General features: G+C 37.6%; 6 protein-coding genes and 1 long non-coding RNA gene across 7 annotated transcripts; 3 read left to right on the top strand and 4 right to left on the bottom strand.

Annotated features, from left to right (window-relative positions):
• Positions 1-6: 6 nt before the first annotated feature.
• On the bottom strand, positions 7-2,865 carry LOC100639942 (spermatogenesis-defective protein 39 homolog). Its single transcript, XM_019993957.1, has 16 exons — positions 2,704-2,865; positions 2,521-2,640; positions 2,372-2,466; positions 2,255-2,317; positions 2,030-2,103; positions 1,911-1,985; positions 1,741-1,867; positions 1,467-1,569; positions 1,397-1,421; positions 1,265-1,338; positions 1,135-1,222; positions 866-982; positions 641-772; positions 481-585; positions 335-424; positions 7-201 (listed from the first exon to the last, which is right to left on the bottom strand). The coding sequence occupies exons 1-16, from the start codon at positions 2,766-2,768 to the stop codon at positions 94-96; spliced, it is 1,461 nt and encodes a 486-aa protein (XP_019849516.1). The 5' UTR covers positions 2,769-2,865; the 3' UTR covers positions 7-93.
• Positions 2,866-2,887: 22 nt separating this feature from the next.
• LOC109580601 (uncharacterized) lies at positions 2,888-4,224 on the top strand. The gene is made up of 4 exons (XM_019993958.1): positions 2,888-3,024; positions 3,089-3,477; positions 3,529-3,874; positions 3,935-4,224. The coding sequence occupies exons 1-4, from the start codon at positions 2,977-2,979 to the stop codon at positions 4,172-4,174; spliced, it is 1,023 nt and encodes a 340-aa protein (XP_019849517.1). The 5' UTR covers positions 2,888-2,976; the 3' UTR covers positions 4,175-4,224.
• Positions 4,194-6,345, bottom strand: LOC109580575 (uncharacterized). The gene is made up of 9 exons (XM_019993895.1): positions 6,322-6,345; positions 6,168-6,251; positions 5,990-6,120; positions 5,723-5,909; positions 5,532-5,676; positions 5,384-5,490; positions 5,138-5,344; positions 4,893-5,078; positions 4,194-4,835 (listed from the first exon to the last, which is right to left on the bottom strand). The coding sequence occupies exons 1-9, from the start codon at positions 6,343-6,345 to the stop codon at positions 4,212-4,214; spliced, it is 1,695 nt and encodes a 564-aa protein (XP_019849454.1). The 3' UTR covers positions 4,194-4,211.
• Positions 6,346-6,427: 82 nt separating this feature from the next.
• LOC109580605 (uncharacterized) lies at positions 6,428-6,810 on the bottom strand. The gene is made up of 4 exons (XR_002184294.1): positions 6,779-6,810; positions 6,606-6,714; positions 6,501-6,557; positions 6,428-6,456 (listed from the first exon to the last, which is right to left on the bottom strand). It is a non-coding gene; the product is annotated as an uncharacterized LOC109580605 (long non-coding RNA).
• A 106-nt stretch (positions 6,811-6,916) lies between these two features.
• Positions 6,917-11,540, top strand: LOC100639816 (AT-rich interactive domain-containing protein 4B-like). The gene is made up of 18 exons (XM_011404159.2): positions 6,917-7,067; positions 7,113-7,226; positions 7,289-7,351; positions 7,417-7,507; positions 7,561-7,700; positions 7,874-8,029; positions 8,084-8,134; positions 8,181-8,263; positions 8,313-8,416; positions 8,685-8,758; positions 8,807-8,903; positions 8,967-9,156; positions 9,207-9,561; positions 9,627-9,767; positions 9,847-10,036; positions 10,256-10,873; positions 10,916-11,062; positions 11,186-11,540. The coding sequence occupies exons 1-18, from the start codon at positions 7,065-7,067 to the stop codon at positions 11,296-11,298; spliced, it is 2,730 nt and encodes a 909-aa protein (XP_011402461.2). The 5' UTR covers positions 6,917-7,064; the 3' UTR covers positions 11,299-11,540.
• Positions 11,541-11,595: 55 nt separating this feature from the next.
• Positions 11,596-13,123, top strand: LOC105311923 (proline-rich protein PRCC-like). Its single transcript, XM_019993952.1, has 6 exons — positions 11,596-11,846; positions 11,930-11,980; positions 12,029-12,532; positions 12,599-12,754; positions 12,803-12,868; positions 12,965-13,123. The coding sequence occupies exons 1-6, from the start codon at positions 11,631-11,633 to the stop codon at positions 13,049-13,051; spliced, it is 1,080 nt and encodes a 359-aa protein (XP_019849511.1). The 5' UTR covers positions 11,596-11,630; the 3' UTR covers positions 13,052-13,123.
• LOC100634266 (SNW domain-containing protein 1-like) lies at positions 13,075-15,375 on the bottom strand. The gene is made up of 12 exons (XM_019993951.1): positions 15,331-15,375; positions 15,211-15,283; positions 15,081-15,158; positions 14,932-15,015; positions 14,793-14,888; positions 14,370-14,744; positions 14,139-14,321; positions 13,824-14,071; positions 13,650-13,767; positions 13,426-13,586; positions 13,238-13,384; positions 13,075-13,186 (listed from the first exon to the last, which is right to left on the bottom strand). Exons 1-12 carry the CDS (start codon positions 15,348-15,350, stop codon positions 13,147-13,149), a joined length of 1,623 nt encoding a protein of 540 aa, XP_019849510.1. The 5' UTR covers positions 15,351-15,375; the 3' UTR covers positions 13,075-13,146.
• Positions 15,376-15,406: the final 31 nt, after the last annotated feature.

The following is a 15,406-nucleotide window of genomic DNA, read 5'->3' as shown; positions in this document are numbered from 1 at the left end:
TATTAATTAGATTAAACTACAGTATTAAGATGTCATTTTGTAAAAAGAAATATAAAGAAAGGATTGCTGCTGAAAGTAATAATAATTAATTAATTAAGAGAACAGTTTAACTAAAGCTGGGCGATATTTTCTCTGTTTTTCAACTGGAATTTGATCAAAGTAAGTCTTCAACCTGTCGATATCTTTAAAACCTTTTAACACCTAAACAAACAATGGACTGTTAGATCAACTGTTACTAATAATAGACACTGTTACTAATAATAAATCAGTTGTTACTAATAATAGATCAACTGTTACTAATAATAGATCAACTGTTACTATTAATAGTACATACTTCAATCCCCACACCATAGCACTGGTACTTGGTTGCTAGTTCTAATCTCAATTCAAGATCATCTACCTGCTTTATGTATTTCGCTAGAAACTAAATAAATATAATTAATCAATAGCAATTAATTAATTAATTAATTAATTGCTTACATCTTCATCAGCAAGGTAAGTCTTTTTTCCAATTATCCTGATTATTCGTTGAAGAGAAATGGGAGCTTTTATTTTACTACCGAAACCCAGTTTTGCAGAAAAACTCTAAAATGAAAGTATAAAAACTAACTCCTCCCCTAGCCCCACCCCTCCCCTTTACTTTAGGAGTCAGTATAGTATCAATGGCTGGCCAGTCTCTCCTGGCACAGAGTGATCCCAGTAACACAATGAAGTACTGCTTCTCCGATATTTTGAAATCTTTTTTAAATACCTCAGGATTAACAATAGGATCCTATACAACAACAACAACAACAACAACAACAACAATAATAATAATAATAATAATAATAATGATGATGATGATGATGATGATGATGATACTTACTTGATCGTTGATGTGAAATCTACAGCAATACATTAGGCTGGTCACTAGGGTGGAGTCAAGCAAAGGAGTACTCTGAAACCTGTTGACTGATGAAGGAGGGAGCGCCTTACGTACCTCCTAATGACAAACAACACTCAATAATGAGTGCATGTATTAATGTAATGTAGTGTAGTGTATGTATTAATGTATTAATGTAATGTAATGTAGTGCATTATAAAAATGTAATAATAATTCCCCTATAGTGCATAGTTTTTGGTAGAGTAACATACTTCCATCTTTTGCTGTCTCTTCAATAAATTCCAATATTCTTCAATGTAGTACTGTTCATTCTTTAATGAGCTCTTATCTTTTAATAACCTAATAACTATTAATTAACTATCAAGTAGGAGGGGTCTATACCTGACGCATTTTTCCACAGCATTAATACGTGAATTAATGGACTCATTACTGTGAGCCAACTGGTACTGTAGCATCTGAAATGTAATAAATAAATTAATTAATTAATGAATAAATTAATAAATTTAAACTCACGGCATATCTTTCCTCTCCCAAGACACTAAACAATTATTAATAAACTGTCATTAATAAATAGTTAACTAACTAGTAGACATTCTTGAGTTGTTCCCAGGCTGTGTTCTGCCTCAAGAAGCTACAGTAGTGCTGGGCTGCTTCAACATAACTGAGTAGCAGTGCTTCAAACATTGCTGGAGGAAAAGAAAGGCATGCAGGTATGTACAATTCGATATCAGTTCAATAGTCAAAAATGTCATTAAATTCATCTGTCACATGCTATAGCAGCAGTACGTCTCCATACAGAATAAAAGAATCATTTGATACAAGTGACAATATTTAACAGAATCAGAGTATATCCTAACCTTTGCTAAGGGTGCTTCTTAAGAAGAGGACTATCGTGATGATGGTGTTACCGTCATGAGTTGAAATGGCTTCCTTGAGTAGCCCCTTCTTCTCGTCCAGTGTCCTGTACCACTCGAGGACAAACGGCTAATAATGGAGTCACATGATTATCACATGATCTAAGGAGTACCTCATCAACCAGGATACGATCAACTGTCTCTCTTATTGTAGGGACAGTCCATATTGACGAGGGAACTGGTCGTTGCTATAGTAACGGTAATGATATATTTCATTGTAATGTATGGTTACCATGGCTACAATGGGTGTGGCTTGGTCTACTGAGCGTAATTCGGGTGGACTAGTGACGAACCTGTCCCTAGGAGCTGATGGATAATATATCATTAGTTATTAATGGTTATTAATAGTTATTAATGGTTATTAATAGTTATTAATGGTTATTAATGGTTATTAATGGTTATTAATAGTTATTAATGGTTATTAATAGTTATTAATGGCTATTAATGGTTCATTTACTTTCTTTTAAAGATTGTGATGGTAACGGAGGGTCAGTGGCACTCCTGTCATCTTTAATCCTACCTAAGGTCAGGTACACTCCTCTCCATATACTGCACATTAATTATGTATCCATACCTCGTCTACCTTCTGATAATATAGTTCCTCCAATTTGTAGAGCCATCTCTTCTGGTTTGACCTCTTCCACTTCTTTACTACCACCTTTCTTCTTCCTAAAATTATTATTATTATTATTATCATCATTACTTTATTATTATTATTATTACATATATTTATGTGCGTCGTTCCTCCATTCTTTCATGACATGGTCCATTGCTTTCGTATCAAAGACATTAATTCCAGTCACATCTTTCTCATCAGTGTCAAAGAAATTTGATATAGTCAAACTGTAAAACAACATCATGACACATATTAGTAGACGTTCATTTGGTGGTGGGTGTGGTTCTCACTCTTTCCCTGGAGGAGAGAGCCCATCATTCCACTCTGTTTGATCCTCTTCCATTCCAGTAGCCATCTTTAACTCACTCTAGGCTCCTAACTGGATTAGACTAGTTAATGAACACAACAATAATTAGAGAAGGAATTCAGCTGAGTCTGCTAGTAGGCGTGGCTAAAGAGCCACTCCCTCTTTTCGCTCCAGAGAAGCAGCCACTCCTCCTTTTCCTCTTCCCCCCTCTCTCTCTTTTTGTCCTGTGGTCTGCCCTGTTCTTCTTGAGTTTATAATGTCTGTCAGATACAAGAGAAAAGCTAAAACAAGGAGAGCCATTGAAGTAAAGAAAGAGAGAGGGAGAGAGAAAGGGAGGGAGAGGGTGTCAATGTGTATTTCACTGATAGGAGACACTGCTCAATGAAGAGGAGAGAGCAGCTTTAAGAACAATAAGAGAAGAAGATGATGATCAAAGCGAGTCTGTCCCCAGATGCACTGTAGGCAGTGTCATTACAAAACTAACCGGACTATGTTGTAACGGGGCAGCCCTCAGTTTAGTGCTAATGGTTGGGGTTATCATCATTGGGATAACACTCTTTGGACTCTCTCACTCAACACTTGCCAACAGCAACAACAACAACAACAGCAGCAGTAGTAGTAGCAATACTCCAGTTGTAATGAGACACGTATCATCATTCATACTGTATGGAGGATTGTTTGGATTGCTATCTGGTCTGTCCAACCTCTTTGTGATTATTTTGTTATTTTATAAAATACCACTCCTGTACGGATCAGGGTAAGATAAACAATATCAATCACTGTTATTTGTTATTGTTGCTATTTTTAGAGTATTTATTCGTAAACACCGACAGATCAGTGATGTCATTAGAAAGGTGGTAATGCAGATGCTGTTTGACAGTGAGAGGCTGGAGAGATACTTCATAGAAAGGATAAACCAATACTCCATTGATACCAACATTAGCCAGTCAATATCTACTGCAATGAAATCACCACAAGCTCAGACTATCATCAATGATCATTTGAATGAGCTCTACTCAGGCCCTGAGGCGTATTACCTAGTGAAGTTAGGAATAACAAGAGATAAGGTTAGACCAATGATTGCTCCAGCTATCCTATCACTCTGTGCTGAAACTGGTCCTAGTGTATGGGGAGAGTTTTTTAACAGGAACAATGTAAGCTGTTTATTTGTATACTGACTAATGAAAATGAAAATACTTTATTATCATTGATAGAGCTCAGGTAGTGTGCCAGAGATCAGGGAAGCAATGGACAACTACCTGAGGTACAGGGTGAAAGATATAACTGGACAGAATATCTCAACATACATGAAGAAGATAATGTTCAGTCGACTATCAGGACTCATTGTGTTTGGAACCATTGCTGGATTCATTGTTGGGTTGATGGCACAAGCTTTGAGATTTACAATAAACCCTGAATTTATAATTGAAAATATTAACAATACACATCTATAATTATATTGTACATGTTTTTGAGTGTTTTTTTATTATTTTAATCCGACCAATCAAAGTCCAGTTCATTAATTTGAGGTGACACTGTCATTATAATGTCTTCCATTAGATGATCTGGTTGACTATCATACGAACACTTCTCGTATTGACTGGAGCAGCTGGGCTCTGTTTGAACTGATCCTGTTTGAATCACTGATGGTACCACCACTGCTGGAGTATCATCATACCACTGGTCGATATCATAACCTTCTTCTTCTTCTTCATAATAATAATAATAGTGATGATGATGATGAGATCCTGCTAAACTGGTTGCATCAGGAACTATTGATCCAATGATTGTATCACTATCAGGAACAATAGCTAATGTATCAAAATCACACTCAGAATCACTGAATGAAACATCATTGATTCCAGTCTCTGTCTCATTGATCCCAGTTTCTGTCTCATTGGTCCCAGTCTCTGTCTCATCAATTCTAGTCTCTGTCTCATTGATTCCAGTCTTGGTTTCATTGATTCTGGTCTCAGTCCTGTTGAATCCTGTCTCTGTCTCATTGATTCTGGTTTCACTGATTCTGATCCCATTGATTCCAGCTCCAGTTTCAGAAGTTCCATTAGCTGATGTTTCCTCATTCATTGATACTAACAACTCTGGTGTAGTGGGCACCTATTAATAATAAATAATTAATTAATAATGATAATAAAAATTAATAATCTCTTTTACTCTGTCATTCAAGGAGTGTTTTTCTGATAATTCATTCAATTTCTTCAGTAATTCTTGCTCAACATCTTGTTCTGTTTCTAATAATTCAGCTACTTCCTTTTTGAATTTATTATTAACAGATAATCTATGAATATCATTAACTGCCCCTGATAATAATGGCAATGACACACTGAAAGAATCAGTAATCTAAAGCAAAATAAATAAATAAATAAATAAATAAATAAATAAATAAACAAACAGCTTACTTTCCCATAATCAGAATAATTGCAGAATATTTTATTGAGTCCTTCATGGATTGTTTTATGAACTTTATTTGAATATTCATGAAGAAGAGAGGGGAAGTCCCTCCTTAGGCCAGTCAGCAGTGAAATGGATCCACACCACTTCTCTTCAACTAAGAGGGAGTGTGGAGCAGGAGCAGTAGTGGGGAGTAACTCAATGAAAATGAACACCTAATTAGGTAGATATGAGGGCATATATTATATACTTACTATAATTAATCTGTCTTTCTTGTATCTGCTGGTAGACAGTGAGCAAGTTCTGTGAGTTTTTAAGTAATAAGAAAAACAAAAAGGGCTACAACTGCTTCTTGCTGCTCCTAAAGGTATCAACTAAACTGTGGACATGTATCACTTCTACCTTGAAAGGCTGATCTCCTCTCATCAATTGTGAGTCCATACTCAGTCCAATCAGCAACATCATTAATATTAATAACATTAGGACCAGTAGCTGACACCTCTTCAGTTGAATAAAGAGGAACATTACCAGTAACATAAATATTGACCTGAACATAAACAATAATAACAATAAAGACAATACGTCACATTTACATGGAGTTCACTGCAGACCCGATCTGCTGGTACTTTCTTTCCTCTGCTTAACCTCAAAGAAGGAATGACTGATACACAAGAATACAACTTTAAATCGACTTCTATCCTTTCTCCTCCATTGGACTCCACAGCATAGTTTGGTATTGTGAAGGACTGACCACGATATATCTTCAATTTAGACTGAGGACTGAATTTATCATTATTACTAGAGTATCATTGTTTTGGTGATTGACCATTTGCCATCACCATGACCTCATGCAGGCTTACTTGTAATCATTGATGAAGTGCTTCACTGAAGACAGGATCTTAAATGGTGAGCCTCTAATGCTGTGGACTGGCTCTCTCTCATGATTGTAAGAAATATTCAAACCATCTTTTACAGACAAGTGCCACGAGGTCTGAAAATAAAAGTGAAAGTTAGTCCTTTTATAATCAAGTGATGTACCTCATGGTTCAGTATACTTAATATTCTTATTTGTTTTTGTAAATTATCAACAAAATCTTTTAATGAAACACTACCAAGTGTCAGCTATAAATGTATTAATTAATTAATTAATACATTAACTATACTTTGGTTATTTCAATGGTTATTCCAGTACATATTCCTTCCTGAATAACTTCATTTATTACACAAGTGGGTGGAGCTAATTCCAGCGTAACATAATGACTATTATTAATCTTTACTGTCAATCTTAATAAATTAAACTGCTCTTTCAAAAGCTCTTTAAAACTCACTATTAATTAATCATTAATTATCCTTATTATTATTATTAATTACTTATAACACTCCGCCCATTAATTAGATACAGTTTGGAGTCTGTCCCAGAAATATTCACTAGAAATAATAATAACAATAACAATAACAATTATATTCAATTAATACCATTAATATTAATAGTCTTTTCCTGGTCGTTAGGAGTAATTCTAACTGATATAGTTTGAACTTTAGAACCAAACATCACCTCCTTGAGTAGTACAGCATACCCTACCAGCTGAGATGGAGGGAGGGAGAGGGAAGAGAGAGAAGATAAGATTAAAAGCCTAAGGGGAGCTTACTTCAGCCATTCCACAGCACGTGGGTACTGGTGGGTGTGTCATGTATTCTCGTTTCTATAGAAACAAGTTTCACGTGATGCTGTTAGGTTGCTATGGCAATAAATGAGCTCACGTGATGGTACTGTGACGTAGCGAGTCCTTTTATTTTTTTGTGAGTGTGTGTCCTGAGAAGAAGTAGGCTTCTCCACAGAGTCTCTTCTCTCCTTCTCCTCCTCTCCCTCTCCTCCCCCGCCAGAGGTTAAGCTTAAGAGAGGGTCTATGCTCTGCTAGGGCCCTATTCTTTGAAATGGTAAGGCCACAAGGTTAAAAATGCTAATCCTGTTTCTTCTGATAGACTTCTAGTGATGATCCTCCTTTCCTGAACGTTGGTACTGAGGTCAGTGCTAAGTATAGAGGAGCTTTTTGTGAGGCTACCATCAAAATAGCAAAGAAACTTGTAAAGTGTAAAGTATGTGACATACAATGAGCCATTATATCAGTCAGTCATTAATCTTTATTCTCTTTCTGAAGATCTCTTATACTAAAGGAGGGACTGAAGTGGTATCTAATGACGTCATTAAAGGTCCTTTGAAGGTACTAACACCAAACACTCTTTATCTTATAACCCTTCCCCTCCCCCCCTCTCTCTCTCTCTATAGGTCAATGCCACTGTTGAGGTAAGAGGGTCTGATGGTGTTTATGTGTCTGGAGTTATAACAAGATTAACTGACGCCAGTACTTATACTGTTGGTACGTACCTCCTCCCCCTCCTATAATAGCCTCTATATAATGTTGTCTGTTAGTATTTGATGATAACGATGAACGGACCTTGAAGAGATCCTCTCTGTGTCTCAAAGGAGCAAGACATTACTCGGCCAGTGAGTCCCTGGATCAGATGCCGCTCACTGACCCGGAGAACTTTGGTACTCCAGTACATTATCAGGTATCAACTGAGAACCTTTATACATGGCACATGTATACATAATGCATTATTATAATTTATATGTACATGTACTATTATTATTATTATTATTATTATTATTATTATTATTTTGTGAGTAGCAATAGAAGCCAGTGAACCCCTTACTACTCTTAGTGTGTGTGTATTTATTTTAGTCAAAGAGAGGACAGAGAAAGAGACAGCCTCAGTCCTCGAGTGCTTCTCCTGAATCAGGTAATGATACTACAGTCCTCTCTCCGCCCAAGAAACAAGCCACACCTCAAGCCACACCCACTAATAAGAAGCAGTCAGAGGAATTCCCCGTTGGAAGAGTAAGCTCATCCTTCTCTCTCTCTCTTATTTCATATTGTTTCTTCTCTTTCTAGTGTGTATTTTTGGAAAATGACAGACGGAGGTCTTGCTGGTTACCAGCTGTGGTGAGTTAATTAGTGGGTGTGACTGACCACTCCCCCTCTCCCGTAGGTTGTCCCTTCTCATTTTGTTATGGATGTATCTGAAGTGTCTGAGGATACAGTCTGCATTAGATCCTTTAAAGATGGACGATTGTTAGTAACAGCAATGAAGTGATTACTCTCTCTTCTCTCTTGTCTATAGTTATGCTGCTAAAGTTGATGAGTTGCATTCCTTCTCACCTGACAAGGAGCCATTGTCTTCAATGCTTGAAGGAGAGATACAGGCAATGTTCATGTGTAAACCAGGTATCCATTAACACACCTTTGTACAGTATTGTACCATTGTACCATTAGTACAGTATTGTACTATTAGTACAGTATTGTACCTTTTATCCATTAGTATCTATTATTACTATTGATAAGTTTCTGTACTATAGTACAGAGTGGCCTAATTTTAAGCAACTTTAAAAATTCGTTAAAAAATTTAGTTTTGCCTGGAATCCACTAAAACATCTATTATTTATTTATTATTATTATTATTATTATTATTATTATTATTACTATTACTATTTAGCGATAGAAAGAGCAATGGCATATCTTGATACTGGAGAGCTGCCCTGGGACATGCAACTATTAGATACCAAAGAGGTACATCATTATTAATTGACCACACCCACTAATTACCACACCTTACAGTCACTGAACAGTAAAGATGAACCAGAACCAACAGAGAACCAAACCGCAGAGAAGGAGAACTTTTATAAAAGACTGAGACAGTTCCAAGAAGAGAGAAGTATGTATCAATACATCAATGATAATAATAATTATTAAAACCTTCTTTCTCTTCCTATGGTAGATATTGCAGTACCTCAGAAACCATTGCTCTGCCACAAGGAGCTGGACCTGTTCAAGTTGCACTGTCTGGTGAAGGAGAATGGAGGGATGGAGAGAGTCACTCAAGAGCTGAAGTGGAGGTCACTCTACCTTCAACTGGGGTTGCCCCCAGCAACAAATTCATCCCATATTATCAAACAAGCTTATAAGAAGTTAGTCAGTTTATTTTTATAAATATCTTATCTCCTTCTCCCTCTCTCAGACATTTAAATGCATTTGATATTTATGAGAGAACAAGATTAGAGAGTAAGTCACCACGTGGTCCCAGGAAAAGACCTGCTGTAGTTTCATCAGATAATGAAGATGAATCTTCTAAAGTGATGAAACTGGAGAGTGTTGACTCCCTCACTCCCATTGTCCTCCCTCCCCCTACCTCCAGCCCCTCCTCCCTCCCTCTCTCCTCCTCTACTGAGTCCATGGGAGAGAGTTCAACTGCTGATAGATTAGTTGAAGGGGGCGGGGCCAGGGGTGGGGCTCAAGTTGATCAAATAAAAGTGAACGACAGGATCAAGGTGATGTATGGGAAAGGAAGAACACTTCAGAACTATGAAGCAAAAGTAAATGATGATGATGATGATGATGGTGATGATGTTAAATGTATATTCTCTGTTCCATCCATAAGGTACTGGAGGTTGATGGTCTATCGTATTATGTTCATTACAATGGTTGGAACACAAGATATGATGAATGGATTGATAACACTCGTGTTGTGGAGAAGGTGACCACACCCAGTAAAGGAGTATCACGCCCACCTTATGCAAGGGTAGGTACTTTTATTAATGGATTATTATTATTATTATTATTATTATTATTATTATTATTATTATTATTATTATTAATAGAAGAAACAAGCCAAGTTACGTCCAAAACCTTCAAAGGACAATAGTGTCCATCCAGCACCTGACTGTAAACCACAGGACACTCCACCCACTGTAACCATGCCAACTGTGACCACACCCACTAACACATACGAGCGACCGACTAAAGGCAAGAGGAGGCGTGTCTCAAGCAATACTGACAACAGCTCCAGTGGTCAGTCCATTATAGCCTGTACCTTGAAACTGTCCTCAGTCAAAAATTTCATCAAAATCTAAATGTTTGATAAATTTTTTGTCAATAAAAATGATAAAAAATTTATCATTTCCGTTGTAAAAATGCTTAATGGATTTGATTCAATTTCTGACTGATGACAATCTTGAGCTACATGCACTGTATGGTCTATCCTTTGATTATTATTAATGTACTTTACAGACACTCCTTCACCTGGTGAGTCCACTCCAGTACCAGCCGACAAACAGTCCCCCACTGATGGCCTCACCCTCCCTCCTCCTCCTGACTCCGCCCACTCTCGTCAGATAGACTCATCACCTGATACAGGCAGGAGTGAGGATATTCCAATTAAAGCCCATGTTGATGATAGTATAGCAGTGGAACCTTCGCTAAAGGAGGAGGAGTCTGAGCCACCACTGGAGGAGAGAGAAGTGGGCGGAGACTGTGATTCCTCATCTGATGATGAGTCAGTCCCTGTTCCCTCTCCTCCTGCCCCGCCTACTGGTGCCCCACCCACTGATAGACAGCCTCCTTCACCTCCTCCTACCCTCGTACCTTCTGACCACCAGACACCATCGCCCGTAGACCCAGTGGACCCTGGACTAACAGTACAGACACCGACCGAAGAAGAAGTATATGGTAACAGTAACAGTGGGATGGAGGCGGAGTCTGAAGTTATGGACACGCCCCCTTCACCAGTGGCTCCTCATTTATTGGACACACTAGTGGGGAGACAGGAAGTAGGTGTGGCAGGGGGTGGAGCCTCTTCTGATGAGAAAATGATACAACGTGAGGACTTGGACTTCTCCATTGATATGAGTAAATAAATAAAAATAAAAATAATTATAATATTATTATTAGGTATTTATAATGGTTTAAATTCAAGTGAGCGGATCAGTTTGATACAAGAGAGGATGAAAGCCATTCAGAATAAATACATGGAACTGAAATCAGAAGTGACGTACCTTGACAGGAAGAGGAGGAGGGCCAGAAAGAGAGAGAGAGAAGGTAAGAGAATCAGTCTATATGTGGCATAAGTACATGTACATGTATCAGAAAATGTAACATGGTGATCCTTCTCTCTCTCTCTCTCTCTCTCTCTCTCTCTCTCTCTCTCTCTCTCTCTCTCAGTTGCTAGACTAATGGCGTCCAGGGGCAGTGGTCTTTCAGCAGAAGAGTCTATTAATAATTTAATATCAGCTTCTTCCATGCAACAAGGAATGGATATTGAAGCTAGTTCATAAAAATATACAGTAATTTATTATTATTATTATTATTATTATTATTATTATTATTATTATTATTATCATTGTATTGGTGTTATTAGAAAGAGTATTTTGTTTTTTCCAAAGAAAGATTATTATTATTATTATTATTATGAACTTGTATTTCAAATAAATAATAAATTATTTCTTTATTGTTGTTTTTCTTATTATTTTCATTCTCATTTTTTCTGAAACAACAATTAAATTTTTAAAGTTGTTATACGGAAGTTTTTTTGCTGTCAGTATCCAAAGTTCAGTTGCTATGGTTGCTTTAGTATCCGGACAATATCCTGAGGTATACTTACATAAAAATGGCGTCTATATCTTCCTTAGTGTCGTATGGAGGCAGTGACAGTGAGTCAGAGGAAGAAGAAAGAAGAGGAGCCGGGGCAGCTAAAGGAACTGCTGTCAGTTCCAAGGGGACTGGTCCCGCTGGTTTAATTAAACATCAAAAAGATAAAAGTGGACGAGTGAAAGTGTATCTACCAGAATTGAGCCAAAGTACCACCACCACCAGGACTGACAAGGTATGAAGGCCACCCTGTCCTGTGTGTATACCTGACGAGTCATTATTGTGGGACTGGTACTTATCTCACATTATTAATCTTAGGGAAATGATAAACTTTCATCAAGTCCAATGGCTAAACTATCAGGAGGAAAGGTAAAGTAGCGTTACATGTAATTAATAAATATTAATTAATTAAATTAGGGTTTGGCGTCATTGCTGCCTCCACCAAAAAAGAGGAAAACGACCAGCAGTGGGTTCAACGCTCCTCCCTCCTCCTCCTCCTCTCTCTCTACCCCTCCTCCTACTGGTAGTAAAGGAGGGACTGGTACTAGTGGAGGCTTGTTCGTACCTTATTCACTAAAGAAACCAAATAAAAGAGGATCAGGAGGAGGAGCAGCACAAGAAGAGGATGATGAAACTGATAATAATGACTTCACTTCATTTTTATTTTTAAAAGAAGAGCAACAGACTGAACCCCAGGAGCAGCTGGAAGATGCACCACCCACACAATCTGTTGATCATCTGTTACCTACTGGATATCAACCAGTCAATATTGATACCCCCCTCACTGGGTCCAGTAATATTGATGTCCCTTTATATGGTTCTGGTAATGTTGGTACCTTCTCTCCTCCCTCCCTCACTGGGTCCAGTAATATTCCACAGGACACTAGTTCCGATGATAACCTTGCAATTAATGATGACATTGTTAGTTAATAAGTTATTAATAGTTATTATTATTATTATTATTATTATTATTATTATTATTAATAGGTTCGTAGATTAGCTGGAAAGAGGCGTGGTCAAAGATTAGATGATGAATCCTTATCAATCCTCAACGTTAAGACTCTGACGGAAACTGACCTAAAGAACTCAGTCAATGCATTTCAGAAGAACCTTACAGAGCAATCAGCTAACAGTGGGACTGTCGTGAGTTTATTAATTAATTATTTGTTTGTTTATTTATTTATTTATTAGCCTGAGAATCTTGTCTACTCTTCAGAGGCTAAGAGAAAGCATCAGATAACATGGCTCGCCCATCAGGTACAGTATTAGTACACACACACACACACACTAACAGAATTATATTAAACTTTCTGACACATTGATTGATTGATCTTCTTATGCTGTGTTCATTAGGCAAAGTCAAGAGAAGTTGAACTGAAGAACTTTTGGTCTGATTCTGCAGCAGTACGGAAACAAGCAAAAATGAAATATGGTTTTTAAATCATTATTAATTAACAAAATCATTGCTGTACAACAAAAATGACATGTCCTCCAGTTTTTAATTAACTTTAATTAATTGATTAAATTAATTAACTTCAATGACGTCCTTTCTTTGATCTTGATGTCTCAGCGTCTCTAATTAATTGATTAATGATAATTAGTGGGTGTGGCTAATATCTCCCGTACCTGTTTGAAGGACGTTTGGCCTGTTTAGCCTCCGAGAGGAACTGGTTCAGTCCAAATGGATCCTCCTCCACTGCCTTCTCAAACTGTACTGGACCATCTCTGGTTTGAGACCGATCTGTACCTGAAAAATCTTTATCTGGAACAAACCTAAGAAAAAAAATAATAATAATAGGCCACTCCCCCTGTACCTGCTGGTTTTTATCAGTTTCTCAACATCGTCTCCATAAATATCTTTATCGTTGACTTTAGTTGGTTTATAAATAGTTGAGGCTGCCCCACCCCCAGCTCTCCACGGCTTATCATAGACATTATACACATCATCAAGTAGCCCTAGGCCTGAGTCCAGACCCTACAGGGGGGAAAGGATTGGAAGGTTATATTGTAAGGTTATCGTTAGGTTTTTGTAAAGTACCTGAGAAGTGTTGAAGAGTCTTTGGTCAAACATTGATTCGTTAGAGGGCGGGGCCCCGGGCATACCCAGGGCTATCTTCTCACTGATGTCACGATCTTTGTCTCTGTCCAACTTTGACCTGTTAAGACATTTCACATAAAGTGAAAGGAAAGGAATATTAAAATGATTCTCAACCTTTTATTAGGATTGGCCTTAGCTATTCTTCTTGCCCTCTCTCTCTCTTTGTGTCTATCGTATCTCAACTGCTCCCTTTCCTTCTCTGATTCATCTTCTCCTCCTCCTCCTCCTCCTTCAGTTCTTATTCCTGCTCTTTCATCCCTTGCCTTCTGTGCCAGCTCACGGAGTCTCTCCTCTTTGCTTTCTCTTTGTTTCTGAGCTATCTTACGCTCCAAGTTGTTACGAGCTTCAACAGCATTACGGGCCTACGAATTATTTATTATAAATTATTATTATTATTATTATTATTATTATTATTATTATTATTATTACTTCTCTATCAGCCATATACAAAGATTGTGCTAGTTTTGCAAAATTATCGTTGATGGTATGATCCTGTAGGCCCCGCCCATCAGCTACTAATCTCTTATCCAGGGCTATGGTGAATCCTCTGTTGTTCTTCCAGTTGGAGATACAGGGAGGAATCTTCCAGTCCTGCTGCTCTTTAACAGTCACCTAATCAAGTAATTAATTAATATTAATGAGCTAATGAATATTAACTACTTTTCTAGGAGGTGAGTGTAGAACTGGTGCTGGGGGCGAGGGGGGCCCACGTGGTATTTTTGTGTTTGTTTTAAATTTGGGTGGTTCCATGGGGTCTTTTTGTGCCTCCACCATCCTAATAATCCTTTGTTTAGCCCCAGAGTTAAAGGCAGGCCCTTGCTGGCTTGGAGTATAGCGGATATATTGAGCTGGTGCTAGTTTCTCTGCAGCCCTCACTGGTTGAGCTGCTGCCACTTTCTTTTGTACCAGGAGCTCAAGGGCCTGTCTTGTCTTCTCTGTAACCTTCTCTACCTCTTCATCAGAGGGTTTGGACAACTGAGGATCATCTTTAGTTAGTGTCTTCGGAAGCATGTCTTGTAATGAAGTATGGACAATCTGATAATAAATAATAATAACAATAATAAATATCATTATTATTCATACCCTGTCTTTCCCATGTCCCAGTTTAGCAATACTGTCATACTTGACCTTTCCCTCAGCGTCTACCTGAAGAGGTACTATTGCACTACTAGCTCCGCCCTAAACCATTACATAATCACACCGTTACTATAGCAACACATACCCCTCCAGTGCTGGTCTTCTTCCCCATATTGAGAGGATACTGAGCCATGTGAATCTCAGGGAATGCCCCACCCCCTCCGTAATCCTAATTAATAACAACAACAACAACAACAATAATAATAAAATAATAATAATAATGTATTTAGTTACTTCTAGTGATCGAGGTGTCCATCCTTTTCTCTTCCCGTATGGAGGAGGCTCCCTATTGATAAGACCTTTACTGGTTAACTAAAAATAACAAGAAGAAATTAATATTAAATAAATCATAATCATTAGTAACTGTTTGATAGGCGGTTTCTGTTCTCTCGACTGAAGAAGGATCATAAGACAGCTGTGTCGGCTTTGGTAATAATCTAACAATAAATTAATAAACAAATAAATAAAATAAATAGAAAAATACTTTGTCAAAGAGGCAGACATTTCAATACATGTAAATGGGTGTGGTTTAGATTCTATCACGTGACAAAACCAAGCAT

This window comes from Amphimedon queenslandica, unplaced genomic scaffold, assembly GCF_000090795.2.
Source record: "Amphimedon queenslandica unplaced genomic scaffold, v1.1 AMPQUscaffold_13485, whole genome shotgun sequence".
NCBI lineage: Eukaryota > Metazoa > Porifera > Demospongiae > Haplosclerida > Niphatidae > Amphimedon > Amphimedon queenslandica.
This window is presented reverse-complemented; position numbering and strand designations above follow the sequence as displayed.